The 18,534-nt window shown below is 33.5% G+C and overlaps 1 protein-coding gene across 5 annotated transcripts in view; it reads right to left on the bottom strand.

Moving 5' to 3' along the window:
* The window catches only part of SLC25A40 (solute carrier family 25 member 40), a 49,225-nt gene that overhangs the window by 18,627 nt on the left and 12,064 nt on the right, over positions 1–18,534 (bottom strand). For all 5 annotated transcript variants that reach the window (XM_023533410.1, XM_011364084.2, XM_011364064.2 and 2 more), the window contains exons 2-6: positions 11,958–12,026; positions 10,482–10,602; positions 9,201–9,260; positions 7,545–7,651; positions 1,114–1,181 (exon numbers count right to left, since the gene is read on the bottom strand). In XM_023533410.1, the coding sequence (XP_023389178.1) occupies positions 1,114–1,181; positions 7,545–7,651; positions 9,201–9,260; positions 10,482–10,578 (332 nt within the window). In that variant the 5' untranslated portion in view covers positions 10,579–10,602; positions 11,958–12,026. The remainder of the gene's footprint in view (positions 1–1,113; positions 1,182–7,544; positions 7,652–9,200; positions 9,261–10,481; positions 10,603–11,957; positions 12,027–18,534) is intronic.

Genomic DNA, 18,534 nt, shown 5'->3' with positions numbered 1-18,534 from the left:
TCATAAATATTAATGCAACAAGAAACCAGTCTATGTTTAAGGACTAACTAAAGGACATTCATAGACTATACTGTGAAATGCCTAATGTTCTAGAGTGAAGTTTGATTACTGAATTTAGAAATAGGATTGACTGCTGGTCTTGGATCTGCTACTAACTTTATAATCTTGGGCAATGTTTAAAATGTATGCCTCAAAGTTGACTAATTTATTCCATAAAAAGATAAATTAGAAAGAAAGGTATTAGCTGGGATTTTACATTTAGCCTTACTAATTTATCACAATAATTCACATAATAGCTAGTTAGTAGAGAATTAAAATTAGCTGGAAAAGGGAAAGTATACTTATTACAATATCGCATTATTTTAGTAAAATAAACAAAAAGTTGAACAAACACCAAATTCTTGATTTCTGAATGTGAAAATAAAATACAACACTGCAGGCCTGGTTTCTCAAAACTCCTATATGTTCAGGAGGGCATATCTGTATGCCTGCCCTTTGGCCAACTACAAGAAATTTAACTCTTGGAATAGTCCCTATTACAAGGTGTTTTTTTGTTTTTGTTTTTGGTATGTCTGGAGCATTAAACCAATTTGTCTAGATTGATTTGTGCAAATAATGTGATTTTTGTAAACATCTAATTTCATTTTGGGGGTCTGGAGTTTTGGTAATCAGAGCTAGTCACAAAGACAGGATGTGCCTATGCCAAAACCCCCAATAAAAGCCCTAGACTCTAGAATTCAAGTACGCTTTAAGGTAGAAATACTTTGCACATGCTGCTATAGCTCCGTACTAAAAGAATAAAAACATCCTGTGCAATGTCATGAGGGGAGACTCTGGAGCCTATTGTTTGATCAACTTCTCATGTGTCTTTTCCCCTTACTGATTATGCTTTGTATCTTTTTGCTGTAATCAACTACAGATATGAGTATAACCTTCTTTAGGTTCTGTGAGTCCTAGCAAGTCATCAGATGTATGCGTGGTTGTGGGACTCATAAAAAAATGCTTTCGAAAATAAAAAAGTTCAAATATCAAAAATGCACAATTTTGTCTAATCATGCCGATTATAAAAACAGCCACTATCATTTAGTAAGAAAAATATTAATTTCAACTTACAAGGTAGGGGGAAGGCCACTCCACAGGGATTTAATGCCCTCATTGCGAATGATTTTCCAAAAGGCATCCTAAAATTATAATAGAAAAACGTAGTCATAATATATCCCTGAACCTGAGATACAAAAAGTTTATACTAATAATGAGTGGTAATTTGATTCTCTCAAGTGGTTGTTTCTAACATGTAAGCTTTTCAGATTTATGTAGATATAATTTTTTTTTAAAAAAGGAATTTTCTCAACTTTCAAACACAAGTAAAGTATTACTGGATGATACTTTCTGCTTATAGAATAAAATCTATATTACTTGGCTTTGGACTGTCCTACTTAGTTCTAAGAAACCAAGTTTTTCAAAGATTATTATAAAAAGAAAGCAGAGAACTGGTCGGATTAACTCTCCCCACCAATTATGAAATCTGAGAAAACATCACTGAAACACAATATTTGAAATCTCTGGAGAGAAACCAAAAGCAAGCAGAAACTAAATGGAAGTGTGCCATTAAAAGACAAAGTGCAATGAGTGAGATTTGCAAGTCTGCAGTTTTTTGCCTGTGAGAGTGGCAAAAAGCACACATTACCAGTGATAAAGACATTCATTATCATAAAAACAAATCAGGTATGAAAGTGTATGTCTCCAATAACAGTGCTTTCAAAACCCTGAAGCAAACCTGACAGAACTCAAATGAAAGCAGATAAATGTTTAATCATAACTAAAGATTTTTACATCCTCTATTAGTGATTGATAAAACAAAAAAAAATCAGTAAGAAACAATTGCAGAATAAAGGTTTTAAAGTGCATACAAGATGCCCTTCTATATGTAAGGACATGGCAAGAAATCTTTAATCTGGAAGAGGGCCCTCACTCAACCTTGCTGGCACCCTGATCTCAGACTTCTGGCTTCCAGAACTGTGAGAAATAAACTTCTGTTGTTTATAAGAAAAAAAATTAATAAGTGCATATAAAATATTCACCAAGACAGATCATCTGTAGGGCCATTCACCAACTCACCAAATTAAAACAAAAAACAAACAAAAAAACCCTTAAAACTTACAAAGTATGTTCTCTGACCACATTGGAATTAAACTGACAACCAAGAACGATAAGATATCTACAAAAAATTCCAATTATTGGGAAAATAAGTATTATACATCTAAGTAATCCAAGGCAAAAGAAATTATGAGAGAAATTAGAAAATATTTCCATTGATTGATAATGAAAACATTATCAATTTATATTGACAGCTTAGTCCAAAATCCAAGTCCAAGATCACAGTGCCAGCAAGGTCACTCGAGGGCCTTCTCACTGTACCCTCACATGGCGAAAGAGGCAAGACAGCTCTCTGGAATCTCTTTTATAAGGCCATTAATCTCATTCATGAGGTCTCTACCCTCATGACCTAATCACCACCCAAAGGCCACACCTACTAATACCATCATACCAGGCATCAGGATTTCAACATATGAATTTGGGGAGCAGAGGGGAAGAGGTCACACAAACATTTAGACCATTGCACCTGTCCAACAGTAAAGAGGTACTCCCCCACAGTGTGTCAGTGGAGGCTGAGTGGGGGACCTGGACTTTGAGCTCTATCCGGTGTGGACCAAAGAGGATTCAACAGAAAGTAACCGCACAGGGTGATTGGATCAAAAATTTCTAACTGGGCAGGTCAAGCCCCAAGCATGTAACTCTTTGCCTTAAGCAAACCATCCATTGTTTTTGTGTATCTAGACTAACATATCTAAATTGAAATAAATGTAACCACATTCCGGAGGGCACATAACCTTAACTACCCTATAATCTGATCCCCACCTTGCTGTCTCCCACCTTCATGTAATCTTCCTTACTTCTCTCAATTCTAAATGCATAAAAGAAACAACAAACTGTCACTCTGAGAAGCATTTTTCTCTGTTAAGACGTTCCTTCCAGGCGTATCCTCTGTTTGGCTCAAATAAACTCTAATAAACTCTTACAAAAAGTTTCTCCAGGTTTGGACATTCTTACACTAACAAACCCTAAACATAAAACTACCATATGATCCAGCAACTGCCGGGATAAGTCATGAGTACTTATCCCACAGAAAGACTTATACTGATATTATGATTTAAAATAAGAAATAGATCTTTTGGTCTTTGTCCCTGGTTTGTGACACAGAGCACACCAAATCTTATCATTTCCTAAGTAATAAAGAGCAATGGAAGCTTCTTTTGTTATAATATTTGGTGTTTTGTCCTCAATCCCGAAATAGCTCCAGACAAAGGTGAAAGGAGTGTATTTTGTTAATTAATAAAAAGCCCCTTTCGACCACATCAGAGTTTATGTTAATGAAGGGATTTTTGGAAAGCCCCTAGATAACCATAAGATGGGGGGAGGGGGCTGGTTGCCAGGGGAACCAAGTAATTACAGGCACACCTCAGAGATATTTCAAGTTCAGTTCCAGACCACTGCAATAAAGTGAGTATCGCAATACAGTCACAAAAATTTTGGTTTCCCAGTGTACAAACAGGTTTACACTACTCTGTAGTCTATTATGTCCAAAAAATGTATGTACTTTAATTAAAAAAATACGTTATTGCTAATGCTAATCATCAGCTGAGCCTTCAGCAAGCCGTAATCTTTTCGCTGGTGGAGTGCCTTGCCTTGATGTTGATGGCTGCTGACTGATCAGGGTGGTAATTGCTGAAGGCTGGGGTGGCTGTGGCAATTTCTTAAAATAAGACAGCAGTGAAGTTTGCCGCATTGATTGATTCTTCCTTTCACGAACAATTTCTCGGTAGCATGTGATGCTGTTTGATAATATTATACTCGCAGTATAACTTCTTTCAAAATTGGAGTTAATCCTCTCAAACTCTACTATATTAACTAAGTTTATGTAACATTCTAAATCCTTTGTTTTGCTGTCATTTCAACAGTCTTCACAGCATCTTCACCAGGAATATTCCATCACAAAAAACCACCTTCTCTGCTCATAAGAAGCAACTCCTCATCTGTTCAAGTTTTATCATGAGATTGCAGCAATTCAGTCACATCTTCAGGCTCCACTTCTAATTCTCTTGCTGTTTCCACCACATCTGCAGTTACTTCCTCCACTCAAGGCTTGAAACCCTCAAAGTCATCTAAGAAGGCTGGAATTAACTTCTTCCAAACTCCTATTAATGTTGATAATCATGACTGTTCTTAATGGTATCTAGAACAGGGAATCCTTTCCAGGTTTTCAATTGACTTTGCCCATGTCCATCAGAGGACTCACTATGTATGGAAGCTATAGCCTTATGAAATGCATTTCTTAAATAATAAGACATGAAAGTCAAAACTGCTCCTTGGTCGATGGGCTGCAGAATGGATGTTGTGTTAGAAGGCATGGAAACATCAATCTCGTTGTCTATCTCCATCAGAGCTCTTGGGTGACCAAGTGCACTGCAAATGAGCAGTAATATTTTGAAAAGAATCTTTTTTCCTGAGCAGTAGGTCTCAAAAAGGGCTAAAATATTCAGTAAACCATGTTACAAACAGAGATGCTGTCATCCAGGCTTTGTTGTTCCATTTATAGCGCACAGGCAGCACAAACTGAGCATAATTCTTAAGGGCCCTAGGATTTTCAAAATAGTAAACGAGCACTGACTTTAATTTAAAATCACCAGCTACAATAGCCCCTAACAACACAGCCTGTCCTTTGAAGCTTTGAGGCCAGGCATTGACTTCTCCTCTCTAGCTATGAAAGTCCTAGATGGCATCTTCCAATACAAGGCTGTTTCGTCTAGTGCAAAATCTGTGATTTAGTGTAGCTACCTTCATTAATCATCTTAGCCAGATCTTCTGGATAACTTGCTGCAGATCCTACCTACATCAGCACTTGCTGCTTCACCGTGCACATTTATTTTATAAAGACCACTTCTTTCCTTAAATCTTATGAACCAACCTCAGCCAGCTTCAAATTTTCCTTCTGTAGATTCCTCACTTTTCACAGAATAGAAGAGCATTAGGGCCTTCCTCTGGATTAGGCTGACTTAAGAGAATGTTGTGGATAGTTTGATTCTCTATCCAAACCACTAAAACTTTCTCCCTATCAGCAATTGTCTGTTTCACCTTCTTATCATTGGTGTGTTCACTGAAATAGCACGCTTAATTTCCTTCAAAAGCTTTTCCTTTGCATTCACAACTTGGCTACCAGGCACAAGAGGCCTAACTCCCAGCCTATCTCGGCTTTCGACATGCCTTCCTCACCAAGCGTAATCATTCCTAACTTTTGAGTTAAAGTGAGACATGCAACTCTTCCTTTCACTTGAACATATGGAGGCTACCAAAGGGCTATTAACTGGCCTAATTTCATTATTGTTGTGTTTCAGCTAATAGGGACATCTGAGGAGGGGGAAAGGGATGGAGAACGGCTGATAAAGGGAGCAGCCAGAACACACACGATTAAGTTCGCTGTCTCATGATTTGTGGCACCTCAAAACAATATAATAGTAACATCAAAGATTGCTGATCACAGATCACCATAACAAATATAAAAATAATGAGAAAGTATGGAAAACTGCAAGAACTACCAAAATGTGACAGACACACAAAGTGAGTAAATTCTGTTATAAAATGGCACCAACAGACTTGCTTTACACAGGGCTACCACAAACCTTCAATTTGGAAAAAAAAAAAAAAATGCAGTATCTGGGAAGCACCATCAAGCAAAACATATAAAATTATGTATGCCTGTAGAGCTTGGAACTTTCAGCCCCATTCCCCTACTCTACCCTACTCTCCAACCTCACGGGCCCTGGGGGAGGGAGAAGGACTGGAAGCTGAATCAATCCCCAATGGCCAGTGACTTAATCAATCACACATAATAAAGCCTCCATAAAAATCCCTAAAGTATGGAGATTGGAAGTTGTTAGGATGGTGACCACATGGAGGTGCTGGGACAGCAGCACACTTGGAGAGGGAATGGAAGCACCAAATCCCTTCCCCCAAGCCTTGCCCTATGTATCTCTTCTACTCGGCTCTTCCCGAATTGTATACTTGCACAATAAACTGGTAATCTAGTAAGTAAAACTATTTCCTGAGTTCTGTGAACCATTCTAGCAAATTTTCAAACCCAAGGAAGGAGTCATAGGAACTTCAATTTATAGTCAATCGGTCAGAAACACAGGTGACAACTTGGACTTGTAATTGGCATCTGAAGTAGAAGCAATCTTGTGAGACTGAGCCCTTAACCTTGGAATGTGATGCTAACTCAGGTACATAATGTCAGAATTGAGTTAAATTCTAGGATACCTAGTAGGTGTCCATGAAGAAATGGAGAATTGCTCAGTGTGAGGGAAAAAAACCCACATCTGGTTCAGAAGTATTGTAAGCAGTGTTCAGAGAGAAAAACTGTGAGTAGTTTTCTTTTTAACACTTTCACACAAAAATCTGTACGTCAAGATATGTAGCAGCTGGAACACATCCAGGAAACAAAATGTCGTATATCCATATCAAAAAATACTGCTGAGCAATAAAAATGAACAAACTATTGATAATGCAACAATTTAGATGAACCTCCACATAATTATGCTAAGCAGAAAGTGCCAACCTTGATGTATTATATATGTTATAATTCCATTTGTATAAAATTCTTGAAATTACTAAATTATATAAATGGAGAACAAACTAGTAGTTGCCAGGAATTAAGAAGGGAGAGGGGGTCAATATATGGTGACAGAAAGAAATCTAACTATAGGAGGTGAACACATAGTGTAAATGTATATATATGCTTTACTGTTAAAGTGTACAGCTGAAACTTACTGGATTTTGTTAACCAATGCCACCATAAAAATATTAATTAAAAAATAATAATAAAATTAAATTAAAACTCTAAGCAGGAAAATGAATAGTCACAGTGAATAAGGTTTTAAACCTTGCAACAATAACAGTGATCATCTACCATTGAAAAAGCACATAGTTGCCAGAGATAACAACAAAAAAGCAAGGGAGTGCACAAAGGAAATGGGTGTGAGTGTAAGAGGAAATAGAGGGATCCTTGTGGTGATGGAATTGCTCTATATCTTAACTGTACCAATGTTGATATCCTAGTTGTGATATTGTACTTGTTTTGCAATGTTACCATTTGGGGGAAACTGGGAAAAGGGTACATAAGATCTATCTGTACATTTTTCTTAAAATTGCACATAATTTACAATTATCTAAAATACAAAAATTTAATTTAAAAAGTTTACTCTCTTTTATTCTTTCTACATAAGAAAGCATGAACAGATGAAAGGAAAATTAATAGAGTTAAAAGCAAAGAAGTACTTCCCTTTTCCTACTTCAATATCTTTTTACTTGTGGATAAGTGTGTGAACCATATGATGAAATTTTACTTTCCTACAATTTGAAAAACCTTTCATACATAAGAGTAAACATATAAATAAAAATATACCGTGATTATAATATAATCTCCTTACCAATGTTCCCTGAAAACATCCTGGCTTCTTATACCACGCTCTGCTGCCTTCTTCTTCACAGACACATAGGTGATCCATAAGTCCATTACTATATACAAAACATTTTCCTAACAAAGAAGATTCTGACAGTCAACAACTACTTCACAAAAATTTGTTATTTTTCCTGATGAACAAATTGAAATTACAATGAGGGGACTAGAAAATTATAAGGAGATATAACCTTGTCCTCACCTTTTAGGATGAAATGTACTTATTTGATTTGCTTAATGACATAACTCTGGGATCTAAATTCACAGTTGTATAAAGTAATAGCATAAATTAGTGGATTTTATGCTTTCAGAACTGTAGTAAGCAAATGCACACAAAAATAAATTCTTTTCAGTTATCTGAGGGAATGGAGAGGAAAGATAAAGAAGGAAAACCTGTTATGAAAAGAGAACATGGGTGTGTGTGTCTTCTCTATTTGACCACAAGAAAACTGTGGTGTGAAGGGGAAATGCAGAGAAACATATATTATGAAATCTAAAGTATATCTGCAAAGTTGCTAAGAGAGTAGATCTCAAAAGTTCTCATGACAAGAAAAAACAAATTTCTTAACTATGTGAGGTGATGGATGTGTTGTCTAAACTTATCATGGTGACCATTTTGCAACATATACATGTACCAAATCATCATGCTGCATACCTAAAACTAATGCAATATTTATGTCAATTGTTTCTCAATTAAAATAATAATAAAAAAATGTGCTTCTCCATCAATGTAAATGTTATGCTCTGTCCCTTTTTCTGTATTTACACTACTCAGTTTAGACATTCGTCACCTCCTGTATAATTTACCACTTTCTCTAACAGACTCCTTCCCATTACTGGACTCATTCTTATGCCAAAATTATCATCTCTGTTTGACCATATATAATTCTGTGAGTTTCATAATACATAACTCAAGTGCCTCCTTCTGCTTTTAATGTGCAGGAAATGAGCTTACTTTTTATGTCTTCCTACAATCCATCTATCCTGTCATTCATCTGAATTATGCCAGTTGTTCATTTCATCTCACTGATATGTGTTCAACAGAGCGACATTTATGTGTGAGCCAAATCCTCATAGTCCAGGCAGTTTTCTGCTATTTAAACATGTTTTGAAGTGCCATTATATTTATAAAACTATAAAAATTGATCAAGGAATTGCTATTTTTGCCCATCTAATAAAAATACAAAATTACTCTTCTTGAATTCCAAATAAACTATACTATCTAGCGATTAATCAAGTTGCCTTATAAGATAAATAAATTTCCTATCGTTGTATTCAAGCAACAGTTGGATGACTGTTGATGTTCCGGGATCGGCACACTCTTAGACTAAGGAGGAAGCTAAATTCTCAAGTCAGTTACAAGTACAATTCTGTTCTTACTTATAAGACACATACCCAAATATAAAATCATCCTCTGCCGTAATTAGTAGGTTCATAAAAGTGTTATATATACATATTTGTTTTCTATATAGATTTCATTATGTGCAACTAAGTGATGAAAAACTGTTTCTGCATGAGGATAAAGAAGAATCAATTTTTAAAAACTGACAAAAAGAATTATTCAAATATAAATGAATGCAGTAACATTTAAAAATGTAACAACACTTTTAGGATAACTAGTACATACCTTTGGAAAATGGGCTGTTTTGGGCTTGGAGTCGAATTTTAACAACATCCAGGGGTGTCACTATGAAGATATGTAAATTTCAATTAAGAAGTGACACGTGAATTTAGAGATGTATGTCCAAAGAACACAAAATACATTGAATCGTACAATGGGTAAGATTATTTATCTTAAAGTGGTTTTGAATATAACATTCTATTTGTTGCCCTTGAATTTTGTTTGAAGAGGATTACTAAGACAATGTAATTACTTCTTTCACAAGTCTTATAACATGTCATTTTCAACTATAATTCCATTAACATTAAAACTAAATTACTAGTCCAAAAATCTATTTAAATATTTGAGAATAATCCTATAAGTAATCAGTAATCAAATAATATTAGTCTTTCTAAGCTATTAAATTCACCTGCATCAAATAAAAACTATAGGTAATGTAAATATGAGTAAACTGGCCATAAATCATCTTTACCACGAGGCTGTGTTATTCCATTTGGGAACAGCACGGCAAAGGAGAATGGTTTTAATTTTCGTGCTGTATTTTGTCCAAGTAGAAAAAAATGCCAAATAATGGTACTAAGAACACTTTTCCTCATCTGAGAATAAGGTCATACTGGATGATCTCTAAGGCCTTTACAACTCTAACATTCTGACCTGAAGAAACGGACTGCATACTAAGGCAATAGTTTGTTCAAGTTATCTGCTATCTTGTTTAAATAAACTAGCTAATGTAAAATCGTTAAAATACTAAATTATCACCTATGTCATTTGGCTAAGAGTATCTATAAGAAACTGACTTAAAAAAAAAAAAAACAGAAAAATGTGGACCAGAGAAATTTACGAAATTCGCCATTGATGCAAGCAAGAGTAAAACATAACTTGTATTTGTTGCTACTTTAAATTGCCCAAATTCTGTATTAGTCATTATGTTGATATTTTATTGCTTTCTATTTTAAAAAAAGGATAATAGAGTTATAAAAGTTTAATACTGATAGGAACCACAAAGAACTCTTAGCATAAGCCCCCAATTTTACAGATGAAAAATGAAGCTCAACGAGGAGTAGAGCCAATCCCAAAGTGCATTCACCCTGAGAATGACAAAGTGAGAACTAAAATTCAAGTCTCTTAATTCTCTATCCAGGGTTCTTTTCATGTTATCATACTGATGACGGGAAAGTATCATTTATAAAGGGTAAATAATAATACCATTATTTCACAGATGGTGAAACTCAAACGGATTCACTGATTCATTCAGTTACATAATCTGTATCAATGACATTATTTTACCCATTAGTGATGTCAGTATAGCTCCAGTACAAGAGGCAAGCATTTGTTGAAGAGGTGTCACTTTGATAATCTGTGGTCCCCCTGCTTCAGGATCCATATTTTTAACTAACTGAAGAAAAATCTGTTAAATAAAAGCAAAACGTAAAATTTTAATGGAAAATGCCCTCAAAATTGACTGCTAAAAATTAAATAAACTATAAGAACAATAATCAGTATTAACATCAAAGCACATGTTATATCCACTATCAAAAGTAAATATACAAGTTCTATACACAAGGGCACCACACAAGAGCCATTAATAGAACATGCCTTCTGATTTGCCATAATTAATAATGTACTTCAGCTAAGCTGTGTAAGCAGCATCACATTTTTTAGACCTTTAATAGAGCATTAAGAAAACAGACTCTGGCCATGTAACAGAAAAAAAGTAGCTGATCTTGGCTAAGAATCTGTGAATATAGCCTCTTAAGAACTACTCAGATATGCTAAACTTGTATGGAGTTATCAGCAAATATAGCATTATTTTTATAGCATACCAAAAAATAGTTGCAAAGGTATAAAATTTAAAAAAACATAACTTCCATAAGAAGCATTATCTTAGAAAAATTTGGTGAGAAAAGCAAAATATACTCTTTCTAAAAAGTCAATTAACATAAAAAAGAATAAAAATCACAAGCTTGCTATTCAAAATTAACCATTGGCAACATACAGGTGTCATTTTCCAAATGTCTATGTACATACAACCACATATATAAATATGCAAATGTTGTTTATGTGTATATTATATATACATATACATATAAACATTTATGTATTTGTATACATGCATTTTTTTCTGAAAAATAAAAATAGGTTATACTGGTCCTATAGTTTTGTAGTCAGCTTTGATACTTAAAAATATTTTAGACACTGTGCCAATAAATATAGACTTACATTATCATTTGTAATGTTTAAACAGTTTTTAATTTTATTTAATCAGTCTCATATTGTTAATTAGGTTATTGCCAATTTTTCATTAATTCTTTCATTCATGTCATATATTCTCATATAAATATCCTTACACATAAATCTTTTTGTAGTCTTTCTATAATTACTCTAGGAGAAAAAGTGAGATTGCTGGCTAAACTAAAAACTTGAGATAAAATGCTTTCCCAGAGGGCTGAACCAATTTATACTTTCACTGGCAATATATGAGTTCCTATTAATCCACACTTTACCAAACTCTCTCTCACATTACCTATCATTTACTTTTTCTGAACCATTTGAAAGTAGGTTGTACACATCATGCCTCTTCATCCTAAATATCTCAGAATATTCTGTTATATAATCAAAGTACAACTATCAAATTGAGAAAACTGAATTCTGACAGTACTCTACCTACAGTTCATATTCCAATTTTGTCAATTATCCCAATAATGACTTTATAAAAATGAATGGTAATTTTGTTGTTTCTTTAGATTTTTATTATTTACATACCTGTCTTGAGTCTTTTCCTCAACTCTGTGCTCCAATTTTTTATTGTTTCTGACATCAGTAGCTGAAAATCTAGAGTGAAAAAAGAAAGCTGTCTTATCTTTTCATGCAGGAAAGGGAAAACAAGCCTAAATAAAATACATATGTAAAAAACTTTAAAACACAAATCAATATTTATTTATTGAATGCTCTATTAAGTACTTTGAGGAATATGAAGAACACTCCACAAAAACCAGCATTAGAGTTATGAAAGTATTTTCTCAAAAATTTCACATTATCTCAGTAAATATATTCCACTTTAAAAACAAACAATTCTAGAACCTGAACACATTGATCAATTTTAGATTATTATGAGCTGAACAAATAGATTTTGTGACACAAAATTAAGTATACAGCATCATCTATGATGTATTTGGGGGGAAGAAATTTTTAATCTGAATCTAAACAATCCTTTAGCTCTAATTTCAATTTTACAGGAAATTCTGAGACTAAAGTAACATTAACATGGTAAAGGATGCCACGAAACAGAAGGTGTAATAGTCTATAGAACTGTGGTCTTGATTTCTTCGATAAGGAAAAAGAGAGGAAAAAGGTGGTGGGAGGTGGGGAACTGTTCTAGAACAAAGGAATCTATGACCGTCAACAACCAAATGCATCCTGGTTCAGTAAACAATCTTTAAAAAGCCAGTTTGTGGGTAACTAAAGAACTCTGAACATAGGCTGGATACTAGAAAATAATAATATTAAAAAATTATTATTGATTTTGATGAAATAAAGGTATAATGGTTCTGTAAAAAGTGTTTTTTAAAAGAGTCATACTGAAGTATTAAGGGCTAAAATGTTATCATAGCTACTTCAGAAAAAATATACTAAAATGTTAACAATCTGTTAAGTTTAGGTGATAAGTATGCCATAAGTATTTCACTGTTCTGTATTTTTCTGTATATAGAAAAATTTACACAATAAAAATTTTTTAATTCCTGAAATTTATGTAGAATCTTCAAATCTAAGAACATACTTCTAACAGTCATTTACATGAACACAGCTCTTTTAAGTGAAAAAATAATACATATATGCTCGAATACAAGTATACTCATTCTCCTCCAGAAGAAGAATAAAAAGGCCTACAGTTCTTCGACACCCATCCAGCAAAATTGGAAACCTGAATATGTTCACCTGAAATTCAAGCCAGAAAAATTGATATATTTCTAGCAATTATTTAGAAAGGAAAAAAGCCAGAAATTTAGATGTAACTTCTTAGAACCAAGAATTAAGGTTATTGGACTTTATTATTTAACATATATTTTTTTAGAAAAATAAGTTATATCGACAATCTCCTAAGAGCATAACATATATCTAAGTACAATGAGATCTGAAAAATGTGGGAAAAATGGACAACATAACTACAGTTTTCGGAGTAGATGGAGAAAAAATGGGAAGCAATAATCTTAGTGGGTTGTCTAGTACTCATAATGAATTCTACAATGCTTTAAATTCTCTACAGTACTATCAATATACTTATCTTTTTTGTTTGTATCTTTCCACTCTTCTGTGTGGCAGGTACTTTTTTAGGGAGCACATGGACTAGTGGGAGAGATGACTATTTAACAACCCTTTGGCTCTGCTGTAACCTTAGGACATCTCATAAATAAATGTTCTAAAAACAGAGCCTTCTTCAACTCCCTATGAAATTCCTTTTCTATACTTTTTCTGCATTCTATATTCCACTTAAGTTAGTATTAATGATTTCCTATACTTCACCAAGGTGGAATTCAAGTATAAATGGCAAACAATCTCAAACATAAAGAATCAAACAATACTTGAAGGAAGAAATGAAAGTTAATTAATGACAAAATCTACTCAACCAAGTGATGAATGGAGAAGCTTTAGTAAAAGGATTAGGGCAACAGCCAAGTCAGGAGATAATAGATCAATATATACTTATTATTACCACAATTTTTAATTTTTTCACCAAATGTGTTAAGTGCTATTTTATTATACTCTTGATTTCCATTCCCTTGATTAATGATGCTGAACTTCTCTTCACATTTTTATTACCAGTATGTATTGCCTCTTCTGTAGTATGTCCATTTATAACTTTTGCCCATTTTTCTGTTATTTGTATTTTTCTTATTAGTTTGAGGAATCTTTTATTCTTAATACAAATTATTTTTAGATTGTGTGAAATTATCTTCTTAAGGTCTATGATTTGTCTTTTCACATTCTTTAAAGTACCTTTTGATAAATGAAAGTTCTTAATTTTTTGTGGGACAAAACATACAACATGAAACCTATGTTCTTAACTAATTTTTAGGTGTATGGTACACATAACAGCACTATTAACTATATGCAGATCGTTTTACAGGAAATCTCTAGAACTTTTTCATCATGCATGACTGAAACTCTATACTCATTAAATAGCAACTCTCTATTTCATGGTCTTCCCAACCCCTAGCAACTACCATTCTACTTTCTCTTTCTAGGAATTTGACTACTTTAGATATCTCATATAAGTGGAATCATGCAATATTTCTCCTTCTATGACTGGCTCATTTCACCCTGCATAATGCCCTCAGAGTTATCTATGTTATAGCATATGATAGGATTTCCTATGATAGGGCTAAATAATACTCTACTGTATAAATATATCATTTACATTATCCATTCATCTATCAATGGACATTTAGATGTTTCGACCTCTTGAACTGTGCATAATGCTGCAATGAACATGAGAGTGCAAATATCTTGTCGAGATCCAGATTTCAGTTCTTTTGGATTAATATCCAGGAAAGGATGCTAGATTATGATAGTTCCTTTTCAAATTTTTTTTGAAGAACCTCCCTCCTTATGGTTTCCATAGCAAGCTACACCATTTTATATTCTATCAACAATGCACATGGTTCCAATTTCTCCACACCTATCCCCGGCACTTGCTATTTTCTGGGTTCTTTGTTCGCTTTTTAAATATTGGCCATCCTAACAGTTGTGTGGTGATACCTTGTGATTTTGATCTCATTTGCAAGATGATTAGTGATCCTCAGTGTCTTTTCATATTCCAGTTGGCCATTTGTATATTTTTGGAAAAATGTCTATTAAAATATTTTACTCATTTTTGAATCAGTATTTTTTGCTGTTGAGTTGCAGGAGTTCCCCATATACTTTGGATACTAATCCCTTATCAGACTTATTGTTTGTAAATATTTTCTCTCATTGCCTTTTCACTCTGTTGACTGTTTCTTTTGCTGTACAGCAGCTTTTTAGTTTGAGCTTGTCCCACATGCCTGGGACAAAAACATCCCACATTTTTGCTTTTATTGTCTGTGCTTTTGGTGTCATATCCAAGAAATCACTGCCAAAGTCAATGTTATAAAGCTTCCCCTATTTCTTTCTAGAAGTTTTATGATTTCGTTTAAGTCTTCCATTTTGAGTTGCTTTTTGTATGTGGTGTAAGATAAAGGTCAAAATTCTTAATGTTACTGTAGCCAAATTTATGGATCTTTTCCTTTAGAGACAACAATTTTTGTCTTCTTTAATCTTTCCCTACTCAAAAGTCTAAAATACATTTACCTATGTTTGATCTCTAAAAGTTTTAAAATTTTGCTATTGACAAATTTTAAGCTCTTAATCCATGTAGAATTTTTCTAACAGCATGTGAAGTAGGAATCCAATTTCATCTTTTCTCATGTGAAACCAGAAAACTACTTTCTCCAAGTCCAATTATTAAACAATCCCTTCTTTCTCCTCTAAACTAACATACCACTTTCTGAAACCTAAGTTCTATTCCTGTGTGGAACCATTTCTAGGCTATTTTATCCTACTGGTCTTAACCCATACCATACTGTATGTAATGTTGAGTCCTTATACTTGCTAGGAAAGTCCACTCTCCTTGAACCTCTTCTTCATAAGTGTCATGGTTACTCTTGGCCCTGTAGGCCTTCATATAAGTTTAAAAATAATCTTACCAAGTTCCTTTTAAAATCCCTTTGAAATTTTGATTGAAATTGAATTGAATCTATAGGTAAATCTGGAGAGAATTAATATCCACTAATACAGTTTATTTACTTATTCAGGTCTTCCTACGGCTGTTCCATAAGTTTCAAATTTGTCCTACAGAGGTCTTGTATATTGTAGACTGTTTCCAGCTGATGGCTAGTACAAATAAAGGAGTTATGACTATCCATATATAGTCTTGAGTACATAAATATGAATAAAATGGCTGGATCAAATGGCAAATGCATGTTTAACTTTTAAAGAAATTGCCAAAATACTTTCCAAAGCAGCTGTATCATTTTATATTCCCACCAGCATGCAAGTTTGGTTGCTCCACATCCTTAACAACACTTGGTAAAGTAATTAAAAATTTTTTAATCATTTGAATAGCAGAGTAGTGATATCTCATTGGGCACTGCTTCACATCACATCAAGAAATAATGATGTGATGCATTTTTTTCATGGGGTTATTTGCCATATCTTCTTTACCTATTTTCTTCTTTTGTTCTGGTGCCACTTCTGAAGAACAGAATAGGATAAAAGTGACAAAATGTCACTTTTAAGTTATAAAACACTCTGACTTCCATCTTAGTTGACTCTTCGCTCTTACTTGCTTGCTCTAATGATATGAGCTGTCACGATGTGACCTGCCCTATGGAGAGGCCCGCTTGAACACTAATGGTAGCCTCTGGCCAATAGCCAGTACTGAACTGAGTCCCCTCCAGTCCAACAAGCCATAGAAAACTGAAATCTTGCCAATAACTACTTTAGTGAGCCTGGAAGCAGTTCCCACCCCAGCTGAGCTTTGAGATGAATGTAACCTGAGCCAACATCTTCACTGAACTCTTATGAAAGACCAATCTTACCCAGAAAAGCTGCATCCAGATTCTAGATACACAGAAACTATGAGGTAATATTCGTTTTAAACTATATCATTCTGGAGTAATTTATTACACAGCAAAAGATAGCTAATACAGCATCTTTTGAGATGACCATATCGTTTTTTCTTTTTTTGGTCTGGTTACATAGTGATTACATTGCTTAATTTTTCTAATGATCAACCTTCCCTGCATTCCTAGGATAAATCCTACTTCCTCATGATATGATGTTTATTCCTTTTACATAACACAAGTTTTAATTTTTTAAATTTTTACTAAGAATTTTAACATCAATATCCATAAGGGATATTGTTACATAATTTTCTTGTATTGTCTTAATTTGATGAATATTCAACCATCTGGGTCTGAGATTTTTAGAGATATAAGGATATCTGGGTTATTAATTTCTTCTTGTGTGAGCTTTGGTAGTTGGCATATTTCAAAGAATTTGTTCATTTAAGTATTGAATTTATGAGCAAAATATTGTTCATAATATTGCTTTATTATCCTTTAAATGGCTATATATTCCAGTAATATTATTGGTTAATTTGTATCTCCTCCTTTTTTCCTGATCTGGCAAGAGACTTGTAAATTTTATTTATCTCAGAGAATCAAATTTTGATCTCATTTTCTCTATTTCTTTTTAATATCATTTTCTCACCTCAGCTTTTATTGTTTCTTTTCTTTTCACTTTGGGTTTGTTGACATTAGTGATTTAAGAATGTTCTTTTCTAATATAGGCTTGTAGTGCTAAAAATTCCACTCTGAGCACTGCTTAAGTTCCATCTCACAAATCTGAATACATGATGTTATCATTTTCATTCTGTTAAAAACGTTTTCTAATTTCCTGATTTTTCTTATACCATCCTTATTGATTTTTGGTATCAAGGCTATGGAGAATATTTTCTCTTTTGGAAAAGTCTATATAAGGTAGGAATTATTTGTTCCTTAAATATTTGATATAATTGATCTATGAATTATAATTGTGAATTTTTCTTTATGTGTTTAAAATACGTATTATTTTAATTTGTTGAACAGATATTCAGAGTATAATTCATGCATTCTTTTTGTTATTAAAAAGGTATGGATATTTTATATGTAAACAATCACTGACCTTATCACAAAAATGAAATAACAAACTGAACCAAAGCAAGACAAAAAAGCCTTAATGAATTTTATAACTTTGGTCATTTGAGTCCCTAAAATGTAACTTAGTAACTGTTGTATAAGATATACAATGTTATTTATTATCTACATGGGTTTCTCATAACCACAGGATTCAATTTCACAAACTACTAAAAAATTTTGAATTCACAATAGTACTCCATTTTTAGACAGGCTCTCTAACAACATTCATCCTTTAGGCTACCCTCAAGAATGTACTCTTCCGCTACTGGAGAAAAACACACACACACACACACACACACACACACACACACACACGCGCGCGCACACACACACACACACACACACACACACACACACACAAAGAAGTTACCATGATAAGCCTTATTTTGGGCCATGAATCCAGTCTTAATGAATTTATAAGGTTTAAATCATACAATTACATTCTGTGACAAAAATGGAAATAGAAAAATCCCTAAATACTGGTAAACTAAATAACACACTTCTGAATATCTCATGAGTCAAAGTACAAATCAAAAGGCATTCTTACACTGAATGATTAAATGTTGAAAGTTTTCCCTTTGACA

Source organism: Pteropus vampyrus, unplaced genomic scaffold (assembly GCF_000151845.1).
Source record: "Pteropus vampyrus isolate Shadow unplaced genomic scaffold, Pvam_2.0 Scaffold4, whole genome shotgun sequence".
NCBI classification, from domain to species: Eukaryota; Metazoa; Chordata; class Mammalia; order Chiroptera; family Pteropodidae; genus Pteropus; species Pteropus vampyrus.
The sequence above is the reverse complement of the archived record's forward strand: the minus strand, read 5'-3'. Positions and strand labels throughout refer to the sequence as shown.